Raw genomic sequence first — 18,717 nt, 5'->3', positions numbered from 1 at the left:
TAGAAGCTTCCCTAGGGCGTCCCTAGATAGTAGCTTACTGCAACGAGCCCGCCAGGGTCCCCTTCGTGGCTGGAGCTCAAGGCCACCCCCCTCCCCATATCTCTCTGAGCCTCCCCCAGGCCCTTAGCCAGTGGCGGAACAACAGGACTTTGTAAGAGGGAGCTCAGCCCTCCTGCCTGTGTCCACCCTCCACCATCACTAGCCTCCGGCTGGCTCCCCCCTTGGATTCAGTGACAGCTGCCCCTTTGGCCCCTCTTTTCTGGGCTTCCTCAGGCCTCCCTGACTGGGCCAGAAAGGGGACTCAGCAGTCCCTCCTCCAGCTGGAGCCTCACACATCCCAGCAAAGTCAGAGTCCTCTGGACTCTGTGTGTGTGCGTGTGTGTGTGTGTGTGCGTGTGTGTGTGGTTTCCAGCTCCAGGTGCCGCGGCAGGGTGAGGGCCATGGTGAGGGACCCTAGAAGACTGTTCCAGCCTTGCTCACGTTCCCTCTGGAGGGGCTCCCCAGGCCACACCTGCCCTCTTCTGAGGGATGAGCAGCCCCTTGGCAACCCTGAATCCCCTCTTTCCTGGGACTGCCTCCCAAGTCATCTTGATTCCTAACTTCTCCAGCTCATCAGCCCCCCATGTTGCTGTTTTTCTGTCATTTCATGTTGATGAGATAAAATCAGGTGGCCGGGTCTGTGCCCCACCCCCTAGCCACTGTGTCCCCGGTGGGGGACGTTTGTTTTCCACCTTAACCAGGAGCGTGTGTGGGCCTGCAGGTGCCTTTGTCAGTGTGGCTGTGCGGCTTGTTGGGGGTGATGGGGGTGCAGGTGTGTGACTGTGTTCCGGGGCTCCTCCAAGCGCAGCATGGATAGAGCCCACAGGAAATAAACCTTCTGGCCTGTCGATGGTTGCTGAGAAGAGGTAGGGGTGGTTTCCGATGATGGGGTGTGGGTCTGGGAGTGGTGGGGTGGCATCAGGCCAACGTCTGCCATCCCTGGCCCGGACCTCAGCCACTTCTTCTCTCTTCAAGGGCTCCTTCTTGGGCCCTTTCAGGGAGGTAGGCACACTCTTCAGCCTTAGCCTCCTCCAATTCAGCCCAGGGGGTCCCCAAGCAGGTTTGCTGACTAAGGCCAGGGCCCTCAGAGCCTGACTCCCTGCAAGGAGCACCCACACCTGGGTATGGGAGCCTCATTTGCCTTGGGGGAGGGTGCAGGTTGTCCTGTGTTCTGACCTTAATACTCCCCTGGACTGAGACCAGGGAGGAGGAGGAGGAGGGGCTCAGGGCTATAGGGCAGCACACTGTGGGTACCCATCTAGATGCTAAGAGTGAAACCCAGAGGCTGAGGGGCCCCTGCAGTCATGGCACCCAATTCAGATGCTGACCATGAACCAGCTCATGGGGCAGGATACATCTGCCTGCCGGGAAGCAAAGGAACACAGATGCATGCCCTATAGGGAGGGTCCCTGCCTCTGAGATGACCAGGGCAGGTGGGGGTGCCCTCCCCCAGGCTGCTGTCTGTCCCCAGCCTGCCTCATTCCTCTGGTTAATGAATTGATTTGCTTATTTGAGGGTGGCTCAGTTTAAATGTAACTTGCTCCAGAGAGTTCTGCAGGGTTAACTGGATCCTCCTTGCAGAGAGAGGGCTCCTTCCCTGCTTAACTGTTGGTGGCTGTAGCAGGGGCCAGCTCCTCTCTGCCTGCACAGGGACATCACGGCTGTGATGTCCTCTCTCTGCCTGGTCCCCCCACTATGATCAGGGGCTCCTGCTTCTGATGGAGACAAGCCCAACCCCTTGGCCTTGTGTTCAGGGCCCCATTTTCACTTTGAGTCCTCACTGTTTCCTGCCAAGTCTACACCTCTTGGTACATTTCCCTCCAGGAAGCCCTCCCTGCCTGCTCCAGGACACAGTGAGCTCTCTTCTTTGACTCCCACCGGCTGTGGTGTCTCATGTCTCATAGGTGGGTGCAGGAGCTCCATATTCAGACTGGCCCTGCCTCCCTCACCTGAAACCCTGCTCTTCTTCCCTCAGCCTCCTTCCACATCCTTCTCTGTTCCCATTTCTTTCATCTTTTTTAATGTTCACCTCTTCCCCAGCCTCTTTCCACCAGAAGAAGTATTTAATGGATATTAAATTATTTTAACCTGACTTTTTTTTTTTTAATAGCTTGGTGATAGTGCTGACTCAGGATCATCTCACTGTTTAATATTGAATATGCAATTAATAGATAGATGTTTAGGTTTGGCTCTTCTTCCCCCCTTTCCACTGCAGGAAGAATAAAAGAGCTGATTAATCTGGTTTGGGGCAAGTGTCAGCGGCAGGAGATATATGGGAGAAAGGAGATGAGGTTAGCAACTTGGAGTCAGAGAGCTATTGCCTCCAAGGCAAGTGAAGGAGAAAGGGGTTTGCATTTGAGCTCAGCGCGGCCTCACTGGGCACGGTGTTTCCGACACCCCACTCCGGGCCCGGAGAAAACTGGCTGGACTCTGAGCTATCTGCTCCGCACCCGAGGGGCCCCCTGCTCCCCCGCAGGGGCCCCCCCCTCTGTGGGGCCTTTTACATGGCACCCCAATTTCTGTTCCAGATGTGGAAATGCCCCTCCTGCAAGGCCAGCCCAGGCGCCATCTCCTCCAAGCTGTCTGACTGCCCCCATTTCAGGGGCCCCTTCTCTGGGACTGCAGGTGCCGCTTACTGTTCCGGTTACCCTCCTGTACGCCAGAGATCCCCCCCCCACCAGGGATAGGGGCTCTTCACTGCATCCTGGCCCTGCTACCTGAACGGGGTGCTGTAGGTGAGTCATTGCATGATGGGGTGCCCTGGGGCCCAGGGCCTGCTGGGCCTGTCTCCCGGAGACGGTCTCTAGGACAGGCCCATGGAGAAGTCCTGTGTGAAGCAGGCCAGTACTCCCCTCACCACCAGGGCAAGGATGCCTAGAGCTGGGTATTTGAGGAGCCTCTGGGTGTCCAGCAAACCAAAGTCACTGGACTGCCAGGAATGGGGAAGGAGCAAACAGTGTGAACCAGGTGGGCATTGCCTGCCTGGGCCCTTTACACCTGAGCCATTTTTACCTCTCAACTGACCCACCTCCACTCTCGGGATCCTCAGGTTGGGAAGCTCTCAGAAGGCCAGAGGGAGGTGTGTCAGTGACGGGGTCATGGGGCCCCTTTGGGGGCTCTGGGCTCTGGGAGGGGGGTGAGATTTGAGGCCCAAGTCAGGAGGGCCCTAGACATAGAGGCCTTGTGCCCAGTTCAGGGTCCAGCTAGAGCCCAGAGGGCAGCAGCCCGAGCAGGAGGGACCACAGGTCTCAGGGGCAGGCAGGCCACCTGTGGCCACACTACAATTCTCTCGGGACGGGGACCTTGACTCTGAGTTTGCAAGTAGCTTTTGTCTATTTTACTTTTTGCTCTTAATCTCCTAGAACACTCTTTGTAGGGAGGGAGGATAGGAGAGAGAGAAATTACTCAGTGCCTGTCTAAGCAGAGAGGGGGGTGGCCCGTCCAGGCCAGAGCCCCGGGGTGGAGGTGCTTGGCAAAGGGAGCCAGGAGCCCGTGCCGGGGCAGCCTCTGTGTGCAGTGGTGGCAGGGCCCTCGCTGGTGGAGGGGCCAGAGCCCTTCTCGGGGAGTGGGGCTCTGAGCTCGTGGGCTGTGGCCGTGCCTCCCACTCTGTCCCCTTCCAGACATCTCCCTGTCTGCCGGAATCTACCTCCAGGATCCTGACCTCAGCAGTCCCAAGGCCCCACGGCGGCCCTTCACAGATTTGCCCCCCCTGGCCTGAACCTTCCCAGGTCCCACTTCCTCTCTCTCCCAGCCTGGCACCCTTTCAACTGCTCACGCTCCATCATAGGGGGGGTTTCCTTGGCGACATGGAGGTGGGCACACCATTAGGGGTTCCTAAAGGAGGCATTCGACTGCCCCAGGACATGCTACTTGTTTACTTACAGGAAGGAAGGAACCCCGCCATCTGACAGAGCCCAGTCACCTCCTCGTGTCCCTTCACTCTCTCCCCACATGGGTCACCCAGCGCTCCAAAGCCCTGTCCCAACTCCCAGCCACGAGTTCCCTAGGGCGGGAGGCGAGGGCAGGGAGTCGCTGCATCGCTGCCTCAGGGAGAGGGAGGGAGGGCTGGGGGGGGGGGGAGGGGGACAGAGACAAGTGAGCCCTCACGTGAAGGGGGCTGGCGCAGGCAGCTACTACCTCCTCGGCTCTCGCTGTCCGCTGGCTTCACCTGGATCGGCCGGTTCATCTGCAACAGAGCACAGGGGACAGTGTCAGAGCAGGCCTGGGAGTGAGGGGGCAGACACCCACACCCAAAGGGACACAGGTGTTCAAAGGGACCGAGGCACACGGACCGCACACAGCGACACGCCCGCCCGCACGATGGCTGCCCCCCCCCCCGCCCCGCCGCACAGCTGCACCAAGCCCCAGCCCTCTCCCCTCACCTATGCAGTCCCCAGGGCTCCCTTGTTTCAGGAGGCTTTCTCTGGATGGCCAACTCCGTGGTGCCCCCCTCCCAGCTTTGAGCAGCTCTAGCTAGCCTGTGATGTTAGAACCTGAGGTGTCCCCACAGCGCATCTCTGGCCAGTCCTGGTTCACCGGGGACAGCTGGCTTTGCAAAAAAGAGCTGGCCTCTGGCCACCCCGTGCCATCTCGTGGATGTGGGCGGTGGGTCCCAGGGGTGCCTGAGGCTCTGGGCCACCCAGCTCCTCGTTGGAGTTGGGCTCAGGGCCGGGGTTCCTGACTGCAGCAAGCACTGTCCCCTTGGGGGCTGTGGAGCGGGCACAGCTCCTTGTCTCCCGTGGTGTCTAGGGGCCAGGAGGGCACCAGGACATGGCCTGACCCCCCATGCCTCCCGGAGGCCCTTCTTGCTCTCTCTCCGGGACCCACTTCAGTGCCTCGATCAGGCCACTAGGGGTCTCTGAACTCCAAGCATCGGGGCTTGGTGCTGGTCTTGAATCCTCCCTGAGGCTAGTGGCAATGCAACCGAGTGGGCTCACCAGCCCTGAGGCCCCAAGACGTTTCAGACAATAAAAACGGAAGGAATCGCGCAAATGGAATCCTACTTTATGTCTTTTCCAGTGCTTTCGCCTGTCAAGTACTTCCCTTATGCCTCACTGCATTTTCATTTCTCACACAAACACACCCCGACAGGCAGAGAGGGCAGGGACTGGCACCCCCATTTCGTAGGTGGAGACGCTGAGGCAGAGCCACCCCATGGCGAGATGAGCCCCGGAAGCCGAGTCAGCCAGGGCTACGTCTAGGCTTCTGGCCTGCACCAGGTGACTCTGTTGCCAGTTCCCCTCATGTGCGGAGGCTGGCCCAGCCAGTTACAAGCTTCCTCGGGCCTTCTGGTCTAGGATTCGGAGCGAGTTGTGGCTGCGTCAAGACAAGTGGGTGGGGGAGTGTGGGTGCCCGTGACTCAGCAAGGTGAAGACAAGGCCAGGGGACAGGCAGAGGCACCACAAGCAAGGACAGAAAGGCAGGAGGCAGGGCACGGAGCAGAGGAAATGAGACGCAGGGGGCCTGAGGGTGGGCAAGACAGGACCCTGGGGGCCAGCCCACCAAAATGGGGTCGAGCATCGTTTGCCACAGGACTTGGCACACCTTTACGGAGTTGAGGGAAAAAAAGCTACTTTGTATGTAAGCTCTGCCAGACAGGAGATTGTGGTGTTACAGAAAGCTCCAATCACAGGGAGAAGGAAGAGGGACATAATGAAGCTCCTGGCTTCATTTAGGCAGTCCTGGATCCCCCCATAGACAGCCTCCTTTGCAGTTCAGCAAAGGGTGCAAAAGGCCAAGTAGGCTTCTGGCTCTGGGGGAAGGGCTCCAGGAGGGAGCCAGGGCCCTCCTGGTTTCCTGTCCAGTGCCTTTTGGGACTCAATATCCAACCCTTCTCTAGAATGTCTCTTCTTCCTGGAACATCCCTAAATTAAACAAGGTAAATTAAACAGGGCCAGTGGAATCTGTCTGTGTGGGAGCCTTCCACCTCAGGGGGCTACCCACCCCCAGGCAGCCAGCCTGTCTCCCTGTCCTTGGTACATGGGCATTCGAGAATACTCTGCCCCAGGCTCATGGACTTAGGCCTAATTTCCAGCACTTCCAGCTCCCCAGCCCCAGCCCAGCCCTCCCTGACCTCCTACATGACTTAGTGCTAGACTCCAATTTGACTGTGGGCTTCCTGGCAGCAGGGGTCCAGGGGCTCATATGGCTTCCTCCCTGCCCTCAGCCATGGGCTAGGCACCCACAGGGTGCTCCACACAGACCGGTGGACTGGAGCTGAGCTGGTTCCCAGGGACCTGTGGCTCCCAAGGTCATTTTTCGTGTTTTATTACGATCTAGGGATGGTCAGCACCCAGACAGCCTTTGCCGGGCTGTCGAAGAGGTGCCAGTCTTGATGGAGAGATAAAATACGGCCTGGTGCTTTCTTAATTCTCAGCAGAAATAAAGTGTCAGGCTCAGTTGGGAAGATTTCTCAGCTGGAGCAGGTTCTGTACAGATGCGCGGGGCCTGGAGGGAGATCTTCTTCCTTGGCCAGTGTCTCTCTTCCCTGTTCTAGACTCCAGCCCTGTCCAGCCTCACCAAGGCCTGGTTCTGCCCTGAGGAGGTAGGGGGTGGACATCATGAGCCTGTCCTGAGGAGAGGAGGCTGCGCCAGGCCGCAGAGATGGCCAGTGAGGAAAGGGACAACCAGAGAGGGTGATGGGTAGGACAGTGGGAGGGGCACTGCCACCTTGTCCTTCTTCTAAATTTGCCCCTCAGACCCTGGCCACACGGCCCCAGGCTGTCCCTTACAGGTGAACAGCATGCTTCAAGGACACCGGAACTTGCTTCTTGGGGCCTTTCCTCTCCCCTGTCTGTCATGCCTCTGTCCAGCCATCCCCCTTGGTCACTGTATTATCTTCCCAGGAGGGCCTGGGGCTGGGGGCTGGTGGGACCTGGGCTGGGGTGCAGGTGCCCTCCTTGCTGATTCTCTTTCTGAGGTGTCGTCTGCGTCCCTCTGTGGCCTTCCACCTGGGTTGTGCCTCCGCATGCCTTGGCGGGGGGAGGGAGTGGCAACCAGGGCTGCCCCCCAGGTCAGGAACAGCCCCCTGAATGCATCCTGAAGGCTTCTGGGGTCAGTCCTTTGGGGACATCATTAACTCTTTGACTGTGTTTCTGCTTCCAGCTTGGGGTCCCATCACAGGGAGCGAGTGGTCATTGGCCCAGGTTTTGGGGTCCTCCCTGTCCCTACTGCAGCAGAGGGCTGGCGTGTGGCTTCTTCTGCTAGTTCTGCCTCCCCATCTCTGCCACTTTTTGCATCAACACATATCCATGCATTAAACAAGACATTCCATTAATTTCTTCATCATCATAACTTAAGCTGGGACATACCCTTTAAATATTCATTCAGCTATGAAAACTGGGCATTAAAATTTTAATAATGTCAAGCTCATTTGAACCAGGCTCCTTGGGGACGATTACGATACAATTAGAATAAATACCATGATTGAGCCGGTCCAAAGGCTTCACCTGTCTGTCCAACGTGGCTCCTTGCAGAAAGAGAGGTCTGTGGCCAGTGAGCAGGCAGACAGATTGACAGACAGGCCAGCCTGACTCCTCCTCTCCTTCCCATACTCCCTCCTCCCCAAGTCGGTCCCCCCTGTTACTTCTACCTCCTACAAGCATCTGCAGCTCTCTGCCGCTCCCTGTGGGTCAGGGTACAGAAGCATCCCTCCCCCATCTGGGAAGATGGCCCTGATTAACCCCTAGGTCCAGATACGCCGCCTTTCTTTGTCCTCCTGGGTGCAACCTGGACTGGGCTCCTGGGCTGCTTCCTGTGTGAGGGCCATTTTCCCATCTGTGTGTCTCCTCTTCCCTGCCCCGCAAGGGGCTCCCTGAGGCTGGAATGAATACCCCACCAGAACAGGGCCAGCCTGCAGAGGGGGCCACTGGTCCCTTAGTGCCCAGATGTGTTCTGCCACCAGACCAGGAAGGGACCGATTTCACCCAGCTTCCCCTCCGCTGCAACTATCTTCCTGGGAGCTGACACGGAGGTTTGGGGACAAGAGCTGAGCCCCCTGACCTCTCATTGTTTAAGCCAGTGCTAGCGAGAGCCCTGGGGACATCCGCTCGTGAACTTCCCCTGGCTGCACTTGGGACAGCCCTTGCACCAGCAGGATCCTGAGGGCCCTCCTCCTGCCTTCTCAGGCACCTGAGCCCTCTGCTTCATAACGGGCGGCTAGCCCAGAGCTGTTTCAGAAATAAAAGGACCTGGAAAGTTCTCTGTCACTCCCACTGGCCATCCTCAACAACCCTCCTCTTCCAAGAAAACTTCCCTGGTTATCTCTCGGCTCCCTTGGTCACACACGGCCTTGTACTACCTTGTGGGCTCTCTCTTTCTCCCCTCTAGTGCATGCGCGCATGTGTGTGTGTGTATGAGAGAGAGAGAGAGAGAGAGAGAGACAGGCTGAAACAGGGAGACACTTGTTTCTCAAGCAAGAGCAGGGACCCAGTTTCCTACCCACAGACCCCCTAGACCCTAACTTGGGACAAGCTCCACTGGAGTGTGTGTGTGCGTGTGCACGTTTGAGTAGTACTTTGAAGACATTACAGACATCAGCAAAGAATTCATTTCAGCTAGAGACTGGGAATAAGCAAGATAAAGGAGGAATCTGGTATAGTTTCTTCTGCATAGTAGCCTCTCCATAAACCTCATCCTCCATGTTGCTTTCCAGTTCTGTGACCCAGAAATGCCTTGGAAGGTCTGGACCGATACCCCATACAGTGCCAGAATGGGTGGAGGATGGTTGGGGTGCCAGAAGTGATTGTGGTGGCCTATGGGGATGGCCAGGGTGCTCTCCACCCAGCCCCTGAGTCCCCAAATGTAATTCCAGGGTGAGTGTTCAAACCTCAATGCTGAGTGAGGGCCCTTTCAGGCTCATCTGGGACATGTGAGTGCCTGGTGACACCCAGCTCCCATGCTCACCAGAGGGGCTCGCCTCTCCCCAAGCCCTGGTGTAGTGTGCCAATGCCTATTCTTCTCTTGTCTTGTTCACTGAAGGTAGCTCTTATCTCTCTCCCTTCCCACTGCCTCCCATCAGCAGCATCACTGCTCTGGGAAGAAAGAGATCATTTTGCAGGGCTCCTTGTTCAAAAAGCAAGGGAAAAAAAGCATCGTTAAAGCACTAAAATATAAAGTTTTCCCTTTCTTCCTCAGTCTCTCTCTTTCTTGGCTTGTCATGGTCTTTTTTATTTGCTGTTTGACATTGTTTTAAGGAAAAAGAAATATAAATTTTACATTATTGGTATAGATCCTGCCATTCATCTTTATTTTGTGTGATGCCAGTTTTAAATGCAAATATCAGAACATTTAGCTCCTATGCAGAATCACCAAGATCACATAGTTTGTTTTTTGTGACTTGTGCCTGGAAGGTTCCTTGAGCCGGGCAGAAGAGACGAATGCAAGCCAGATTCAGGAAGGCTAAGGAGAAAGAGAGAATCGCCTCAGGCATGGAGATCCTCACAGGTACCCAGAGCACCCCACCCTGCAACAGTGCTGTGGGGAGGGGGGCACATCTTGGGCCTGAGCACTGCTGGGCTCTCCTTTCCACTGACCACCCACTGACATGTTGCCACCTAGCCTAGCCTAGGATGGGCCCTTGGAAGTCAAGCAAGGCTTCATCTCCATCCAGAGGCCACCCACTGCCCCAATCCACAGTGGATAGTCAACCCTAAAGGGTATTGTAAATGTTCTTCCAGGATGTGCTGGAGCAGGGCAAGAGGCTTGCCCTAAGTCATGGCCTCTGTTGGCTAACCAGACATACCACAGTGCTACCAGCCTGGGGTACCCCCGGGTGAATAGGCCTGACCTAAACCTCCCCTAACCTGCACCCAGGCCACTGTTGGTCGGCCTAGAGGGCTGACTGTTGGCTTGTGGAGCCCAGGATGTGCATGGATTAGGCAGATGGTGGGAGGCAGAACCTCCCATGAGCAAGAGGCTGCAAGTCCGGCGCCTGGGCGGGAGCGGAGGGGGCGGCCAGGGGGGGGCGCCTTAGAGACCCGGCCTTTCCTTTAGTTTTTCCCTTTCTCGCCCCCACGGAGGGTTTCTGGAAGGGGCCTGCACGGGGGACTTGGCGCTGAAGTGGCTGAGCTGTCGGGAGGGGCCTGAGTGGGCGCTTCGAGGACCCAAGATTGTCTAAAGCCACAGGGAAAATGGTGGAAAATTCACCGTCGCCATTGCCAGAAAGAGTGATTTATGGCTTTGTTCTTTTCTTAAGCTCCCAATTTGGCTTCATCCTGTATCTCGTGTGGGCATTTATTCCTGAATCTTGGCTAAATTCCTTAGGATTAACCTATTGGCCTCAAAAATACTGGGCAATTGCATTGCCCGTCTACTTCCTCATTACTATAGTAATTGGTTACGTACTCTTATTTGGAATCAACATGATGAGTACCTCTCCACTCAACTCCATTCATACAATCACAGATAACTATGCTAAAAATCAACAGCAGAAGAAATCCCAAGAAGAGGCCATCCCAGCATTAAAAGATATTCCTATTAGTGAAGTAAACCAAATGTTCTTCCTGGCAACTAAATAACTTTATGCCAAAAACTAAATTGTATGTAGACTAACACCGAGCATTTACTATAATTTTTTATATAATAATTTTGACCATAAGTATTTTGACTCTCTCTCGTACCCAATATTGAAATGTAAACTAAGTTGATTCTTTTAGATTAAGTTATATTAATATTATAAAAGTTCTTGAGTATTAGTTATTAATGAACAGAATAAATAAAATACTGCATTACCATAAAAAAAAGAGGCTGCAAGCCCTACACATGCTTCTTCATCCCACAGACTTCTTTGACTTGAAACATAAGAACAAAGAGAAAATTTTAAGAATTTCAAGATGGCGACTGTAGAGCACTAAATCCCACACATGTGACCCTTCTGAGCGTGCGTCCTACGTGCCTGAACAGTCTGTGTGCCCATGGAGCTACCCCACAAATGAGGCCTATCTGGGTCCCCACCACCCTGAAGTTCTTTCCATCTACCAATGCCGGGCACCAGGCATTCCCTTGACCAGCAGGTATTCTCAGCATTGCTCCTGCTACAGGAAGATCATGACTTAAAGACTGACCTTTTAAAGATGAACCTTGGGCAACTTTGGGAGAGTAGATTGAGAATTCTCAGCCTTTGGTGTAAAAGGCTAGGGGTGAGGAAGCCACCAACCGATATGGACAGAGACGAGAACTCATGCCTGAGATAACAGGGACCTAGGTGGGTGGCTCCCCAGCGACTCTGCTCTCCGCCAGGACTTGGCCTGCGCAGCACTTAGCCAATAGTAATTCACAATCAATTAATGGAGAAATTATTTGTTTAAAGCCCCAGGAAGGCAGATTCTGAATCACATGCCCTGTGCATAGTAGGCTTTCGGGAACCTCAGAATAAAATAAGCCTCCGCCCCACGGCTTCCACAGTCCCCTAGTGAGAAGGGATGGCAGGGGAATGGCAGAAGAAGTGCACATTATTTGGAGCTTGTTGTAAATATATTAATATTTTAATTATCTCCTTAGTAAATCACATGTGGTTCCTTCCATAGAGAGGGGTTAGAAATTCAAGGAATCTTGTCTGTTGTCACCATGAAGTTCAGACTTAAGGACGACCCAGCAGTTAGTGCAGAGGCCAATCTGCCTTCACTGGAGACCTCTGACCTCGGTCCACTCTCCAAGGTACACCCTGGCCAGGCCAGCTGGTGGCGCCCCTCCCAGGGCGTGAGGGGCCCATCCCCAGGCTGCCCTTTCTCCTGGCTACCTCCCACGCCTCCCTTGGGCCTCAGCTTCCCCCTGTTCCTTCAAGCTTCCCATTCTTTCCTTCAAATGCCTTGCCACAGTGTGGCCTGATTGTGACCATTATTATCCCAACTTGTGGACTTACTTGTTCAATGTCTGTCTTCCCTTTGTGAGGGAAGGCCCACACCCATTTTGTTTTCCGGCTCTACACCCAGAACCCTATGCGCGCCCCATCACCGGCCTTGTTCCCTCTTGCCTCAGCCATGCCCCTAGGGCAGGAGTGTCCAGAGGTCAGAGTTGGTCACCTGCTGGACAGCTCTGTTTCTGACCCAAAGGCCCTCCCCTCCAGCAAGGGGGGGTTGTGGTACCTTTGGGTGAGGAGGGGTTTGTTGAAGACTCCAGCCTCGATCCTCATTTAGAGAGACAGTCAGTGAGCACAGACCAGACAGACGAACCCGGGGTTATTGTTAAAATATGCAAATCCACAGCCCATTGAAATGCAAACCCTCCAGATAAGATTTTTAATAAATCTGGTTCTGCTCCCACTCCCCGCTCTGAGGAGGCCATCTGATTCTTGTTGGGTCAGGACACAAACCGGCATGTAGGTCCCGTCAGCTCTTCACCCCTCTTCTAATTTAGAAGGCGCAGCCATAAAAGTGGCCCCTGGGTGGGGCTGGCGGCCAGCCCAGGCCCTCCGCCCATCCCTCCGCAAAGTATTTGAGGTCACCTCCAGGTCACCCACAGAGCCGCCTTACCCTGTCTCTGTGCTGGTTACAAGGCCCCCCTTCTTTACTGGCGCCCTCACCTCCTCATACCTGTCTAAAGAGTAGAGTCCTAAGCCCCGGTGGCCCCCTGAGGGAGACTTCCGTGATGGACTCCACACAGCCACACTTGTCACTTTTTGAGCCATCGCCTCTAGACTCACTTTGCTGCTGTCACAAGTGGCCCTCAAGGGGATGAAGGGCAGGTGGATGAGAAGCAGCACAGACACCTGACAACCTTAAGGACACGGCTGTGACCCAGCCCAGACAGGGGCCTGTTGGCTCTGGGTCAGGAACGGGAGAGTATGCGGACCTGCGGGGACCACCGCCCTGTGCCTGGAGGGGAACTGGGAGGCCGGCGTGGTGGTGGCAGGCGACAGTTGCCCTGTCCTTCCCCAGCTCCAGGCCTTACGCTGATCACACGAGGTGGCTTATGTCCTCCAGTCCTCTCGGAATCCAAGTGAGCCAGATGAGCAAAGTCACGGCGTGGGTAGGGTATGGACCAGGGCTGGGCATTCGGGGGCAGAAGGCCTGGGTGAGCTGAGGAGACAGGGTGCCAGCTAGCAGGGTGCCAGAGAGTGTGAGGAAAGTCCTGTGAGTGCCCAGGAAGTCAGGCAGAGTCAGGGGGAGCCGCTGTGGCCCCAGGAGGGCCTGAGCTGGTGTTGTGGGCAGTGTCCCCTGTCCGTCTCCAGCAGGGACAACAGAGCCCACAGGCCACGTTCAGAAAGAGTAAGTTTGGGGCGGCGTGCTCAGGGAAGGAGTCTGGTCAGGGATGCCTGAGAAGTGCCAGGTGAATGTTTAGATCCGAACCGGCCAGGGTTGTCTGGGTCCCCTCCCCATGTGTGGGAAGACAGACGTCCAGGCTTATGCATAGCGTGTACGTGATGGATTGAAGTAAAACTTCCCCAGTTTGGCTCTAAAGCTTGGATCCAGACGGTCCCTGAGTCCCAGCCCCAGCCTGGCCTTGTGCGCCTTCCACTTGGGAGGGAGCGCGGGGGAGAAGACCGTTGAATCCTAGCACACGAAGCGGTGGGGGCGGGGGGGCGGGGCAGAGGATGCCCTCTCCAGGGGGTGCAGCCTGAGCCGGAGCTGGTGCTCCAGGCACAGCGGGGTGGGGAGCTCTGTGCACGTGGTGAGTTGGCGGGTGGGGCACGGAGCCTCCGTCCCAGCAGCCCCCTTTGCGGGCCGCGCAGCCTCCGTGGTCCAGCCCCCACAAACAGGCCCTGGCAGTTGCTATGCAACAGGCTGTTCTGCTCTGCAGCGCCCAGCGAACAGCGAGCTGCGGGCAGAGGACTGACAGAGCCTATTGGTGGGGCTGCCTGGGGCTGCCCCCTCCCCTTCTCCCTGCTTTCCTCTCTCTCTCTCCTAGCCCTCTCCGAGCCTCCAACCCTCTCCTTGCTCTGCAATCCAAGTTTACAGAATGCCTTCCCTTCACATGCAGGGCAGGGGGTGAGTTGGCACAAACAAAGGAGGTGCCGCCCCCAGCCCCCACCGTCGGGGGCCATCAAAGGTCTCTCCTACTGGTTTCCAGGAGGAAGGGACTCCCCAGTCAGCTTTTTGGTTTCCCTTGTCCCCCCCCCCCCACCTTGTGGGGCCGGCGTTGGGGCCATCTGTGTGGGTAGATGCTTCTTGGGGCTGTGGCAGTTCGGCAGACAGGATGGATACAGTGAGAAATCAGTGAGAAATCGCGGAGATGGGCTAACGTGCCCCTACCCACCTGTCAGGGCTCCCTCAGGTGCACACAGCCAAGGGCAGCCTGTCTCTTTGTTTCTGAGCCCCCTGACCATCTCACCTGCTCCCACCAACACGCCAGGGCTGCCTGGCAAGGGTGGGAGGACCCGGGCCGTCCTAATTAAGATCTGCTGCTGTGGAAACCAAGCTTATTAACCTGCGCAGCCAGGCTGGGTCGCTAACCCTCTTCAGGGTTGGGGAGGGGGTGATTATTATTATTATTTTTTTTTAATGGCAGCGGATAGATAATTCTGGATGAAACAAGCCCTAGATTCAGTTGGGAGGCCTGGCTTTCAGTGCTAGCCATCTACTTGCTCATATGAGATGGGGCAGTTACTTGACCTCCTAGAGGCCTAGTCCCCTTGACAGTGTGGCAGGATTAATGTGAGAGCTCAGGTGAGTGCCTGGCATTCAGTCGGTGCTCAATAAATGAACCACAGCTGTCTTCTCTCTCCCTTTCTCTTCCCTTCCTCTCACCACACCTCCCCTTCTCCTTCTCTCTTAGTGGGTATGTCCATCATTTTTGAGGGACTAGCTAACATTTGATTTCCTTTCCACCGCCTACCCCCGGGCTCTTTTGGACTCTACTGAACTCTTGGACAACCTCGGGGCAAGATCGGGTGCTGATGGCAGAGGGTGGGAGACCATGCTCTCCTGAGGCATTAACACCCTGAGCTCAGGGACTTATGGCCTCCCTTACCCTCTCAAAATCTCTCTTCCACCTGCCCCAGGTCTGTCCTCTTCTACTTGGGCCCACCAGTTCTCGAGCCTATTGCTTTGTTATTTATTTATTTATTTATTTATTTATTTATTTATTTATTTATCTTTATTAAAAAAATTTTTTTAGTGATCTCCATACCCAACATAGGGCTTGAACTCACCACCCCAAGACCAAGAGTCACATGCTCTTCCAACTGAGCCAGCCAGGCGCCCCTGGAGCCCATTGCTTTGATGGGCCACTAAGTTTGTCCTTCCATCCATCCATCCATCCCTCCCTCCCTCCAACCATCTAGTGCTTACTAAACACCTCTGTGGCCCAGCCCCTGTTCTCTGGCTTAAGGATGGCACAGCAAACCTCAAAGACATGGCGCTTCCCTCCAGAAGCTCACAACCAGGCTGCAGAAGGGCCTTGCTGAAATGATGTTTAAGCGCCCCCTTCTTGTGCCCCAGCCGTGCACCATACCTTCTGCCCTCAGTGCTGCAGCATAACCGAGTCCCTAAATGCCCAGCCACGTGACCCCATACTTGGCAGCCCCGGCCACCCATTCACATGGAATTCCCTTCCTCAGCTCTTCAGTAGTTGCTCCCACACTACAGTGGTGGGGGTGGGGGCTCCATCCTGCAAGGGGCGTCCTAAATCCAACCTGGTCAGCTCTAGCGATTACAGAGGACTCGTCTCCAGCCCTAACCTGCCTCCTTTTGTTTCCCCTCATCTACTCAGGTACCAGAGCTCCACCAGGTAAGTCAAGGCCATGTGTAAGGCTGCCCTCAGCTATGCAGACCTGAGAATCGGTTTCTTCCATCAAAACATGCTCACAGCCCTCCCTTCCCAGCAGCCTACCGGCCCTTCCCCTGAGAACTCACACCTCTCTAGGCCCCTTGGCTGTGGAGTTCTGGGCCTCATGGGGCTCTCTCCGCCTGGATCTGATCTCTCCCAGCCTGCAGGGGGACCACCGCCTTCCTGATTTAGACCCTGCGCCTCTTAAAACCCAGTGGGCAGGACTGGGAAGGGGAGTGAGCACCCTGGCCCTGGAGGCTGGACAGAGCCCCTCGCCTGTTATCCGAGGCCCACTCTCCTGTCGGCATTTCCCTTTGGCCTGCCCCTGAGTCAGGTGTTGTGAGTCCTCCTTCCCCACCTACCCTGCCCCAGGAGGTTCCTCTGGGACTGTGGACTGAGTTGCCAAGCTGCGTCCCCTCCACGACCAGGAGAGGAGTTCTGCCTTCCCCACCGCCCTCTCCTCACCTGGGACCCCTCCTCCTGTCTCACAGGGCTCAGTGGGAGGCCCGGAGAGTCAGTCCCCAGCCAAGTTAAAGGACAAAACAAAGCCCACACCAAGTAAATGACAAATCTAGAGGAAATTGCTCTTAATCCCCATACCACAGCCTGATGGTGCCGGCCAAGCACAAGCCTGAGTCATCCTAGAAATGGCACCGACATTTGCTTTTTGGAATTTGTTTTGTCTCTGAGCTTTAGATTTAATCATTCTCTCTCTCTCCCCCCCCCCTTTCTCCCCCTCCCTCCCTCTGCCCCTTGCTCTCCGTTTTCTAATATGAGGCTGCACCGCCAGCTCATCCAAGTCTGTTTTCCTGGCATTAATTAACACAGCTCTCCAGCCTCCAACAGGCTAAATGATGAATCAGGTTAAATTCCAGACAACAGCCGCACACCGCCATCAATTAGCCATCTCTGGGGCAGCTTCATTAATAAGCATCGATCATGGCCCTCCTCCCCGAACACGCCAGGGTCTCTGGGTCATAGACACTGCCCACAAAAGTGTGTCAGGCTTAGGTGTGAGTGTGATGGTGTGTGCGTAAGGGCTGGAGAGCGTGAAGGGGGTGGATGGGTGAATGGGTGTGCAAGAATGTGGATGTGTGAGGGAGTGGGTGACTGGGACTTGTATGTGAGTGTGTGCAAGTAAGTGTATACAGTGTGTGGGGCTGACTGTGGTGTGTACGTAAGGTGTGTGATGTGTGTGTTGTGTGAGGTAGGGTGTATGTGGAGTGGGGTGTGTTTAGGGTGGGGGTATGTGAGGTGGGGTTCTGGAGTGCAGGGTTTGCTCTCCATGCTGGTGCCCGACTCCCCCCCTCCCCGCCCCCAACGGGTCTCCACTGTGCCTTCTGCTTCTCTTCTGAGTTCAACACCTGGGTTCTCCCACTCACGGCTGGCCCCTTCCCCTCTTCCCTCCCTCCCATCAGAGACTTTACCCATCCCCTTCTCTTCAACTTGCAGTCTCCTGGAGGCAATTCCAAACCTCCCACTGCATCCCTAACCTCCTTCCCAGTCACATTCTGGATCCTCTTGCTCATTCTCCCTTGGCTGTCCTACAGGCACGCGTGACCTCCAGCCCAAGGCCTGTCTCCCTCTGTGGGTTGTCTGGCTTTAGGAATATCATTGCCACCACCAATGGCCAAGCTCACACCCTCCAATACCTTCGGATCCCTTAGGTTGGAATCCGACCCTATTCCAGGCACTACCATCCTCTGCCTGGATTGTCCCCTCATCCTGCCTGCTTTCACATCCTTTGCAGGAAGCAGGACACTTCTGAACCATGAACGGCCAGGAACCCTTTGGGGACTCCCCTTGCCCACAGGCCAAAGCCCACTTCCTCCACGGGGTCGAGATCCCCCTCAGTCTCGTGGCCGCCCACGCCTCCCCCTGCATCCCGGTCACACACTTAGGGCCCTGGTGGCCTTGCTCGGTGCGGGCCTCCCTGCCAGACTGCGCCCCCTAACGGCTGCGGCTAGCGATAGCTGCGTTTCTCCTTCGCTTTCCTTTCTCCTGAGCCGCTCAGAGCGCTGCCTCCCCCGACCTGGTGGTCCCAGTCGGCCACACCTCGTTGGGAATGAGTGCACGCGAGGATTTTTGAAAGCTTGCTTCGGGGCGGGGGTGGGGGGTGGCTGGAGTCACGCTCAGACGCTTGCGTGGGGCGGTGTCCCAGACAGCCCGTGGGCCCTGGCGCGTGCACGCCCCTGGGGATGCACGTGGCCTCCCCAGGCGGCCACCAGCCGACCATCTCCTTAAAGGTTAATTAAGAATCTGAAGCTGGACGGCATGGTGCGGCCGGTGACGGCGGATGCGGCGTCTCTCCAGACCATTAAACACTAATTAGGTCTGGAAAGTCTATCGAGCTCCCGAGGTCTCGCCAAGGCAGGCGCTGGCCCCCGGGTGCCCTTCGAAATGCCAGAGCTGTCACCCCCGACGGCCCTGCTGCCCCGCCGGCCGGCCCCGCCACCCCAGGCTTTGGGCCGGGTCCCGCTTCATTTCTCTCCATCTCATTGTCTTCCCCGTACCCCGGCCACCCCCCCGGGCGTCCCCCGGCCCCACTCTGCTGCTGACCGGCCGCGGACGCACGCTGTCGCCTGCGTCCCTTTCCGCGCGCACCGAGTCTCGCCCCTGGCCTTGCCTCCGCGGCCGCGCGCCTACTAGAGAGATTCTGCCCCCTTCCAAGCCCGGCTGAAGGCCCTTCCTGAGCCATCCTGGCCTCAGAGCTTCCAGGGCTGAGCTCCCCCTCACCCTGACAAAGCGCCTGCACCAGCAGCCTCTGGTCCCCAGACACCTGCCTCTCCTTCCTGGCCGCTCTTCACGGGGCTCTGACTTCATTCCCCGCTGTGCAGCCAGGAGATCTGCTTGCAGCAGCATTCATTCGTCCCCTCACTCATTTTTTCACTCCCGCTTTCACTGAAACCCTGCCTTGTTCTCGGAGGACACAAGGGGGAAATGCCCCAGTCCGGGGGTGCCCTCTGTGACTAG

The 18,717-nt window shown here is 56.3% G+C and overlaps 2 protein-coding genes across 35 annotated transcripts in view; one reads left to right on the top strand and one right to left on the bottom strand.

Moving 5' to 3' along the window:
* CELF4 (CUGBP Elav-like family member 4) overlaps positions 1-18,717 on the bottom strand; it is a 296,354-nt gene that overhangs the window by 68,511 nt on the left and 209,126 nt on the right. For 19 of the 34 annotated variants that reach the window (XM_025886536.2, XM_073898279.1, XM_025886539.2 and 16 more), the window contains exon 3: positions 4,147-4,225. In XM_025886536.2, coding sequence (XP_025742321.1) covers positions 4,147-4,225 — 79 coding nt within the window. The remainder of the gene's footprint in view (positions 1-4,146; positions 4,226-18,717) is intronic. The other 15 variants (XM_025886541.2, XM_073898298.1, XM_073898281.1 and 12 more) reach the window with 1 other exon arrangement.
* On the top strand, positions 10,159-10,556 carry LOC112835265 (phosphatidylinositol N-acetylglucosaminyltransferase subunit P-like). Its single transcript, XM_025886831.2, has one exon. It carries the CDS (start codon positions 10,170-10,172, stop codon positions 10,554-10,556), a length of 387 nt encoding a protein of 128 aa, XP_025742616.1. The 5' UTR covers positions 10,159-10,169.

Source organism: Callorhinus ursinus, unplaced genomic scaffold (genome assembly GCF_003265705.2).
Source record: "Callorhinus ursinus isolate GAN/ISIS: 27379988/994484 unplaced genomic scaffold, GSC_fseal_2.0 scaffold11, whole genome shotgun sequence".
NCBI lineage: Eukaryota > Metazoa > Chordata > Mammalia > Carnivora > Otariidae > Callorhinus > Callorhinus ursinus.
The sequence above is the reverse complement of the archived record's forward strand: the minus strand, read 5'-3'. Positions and strand labels throughout refer to the sequence as shown.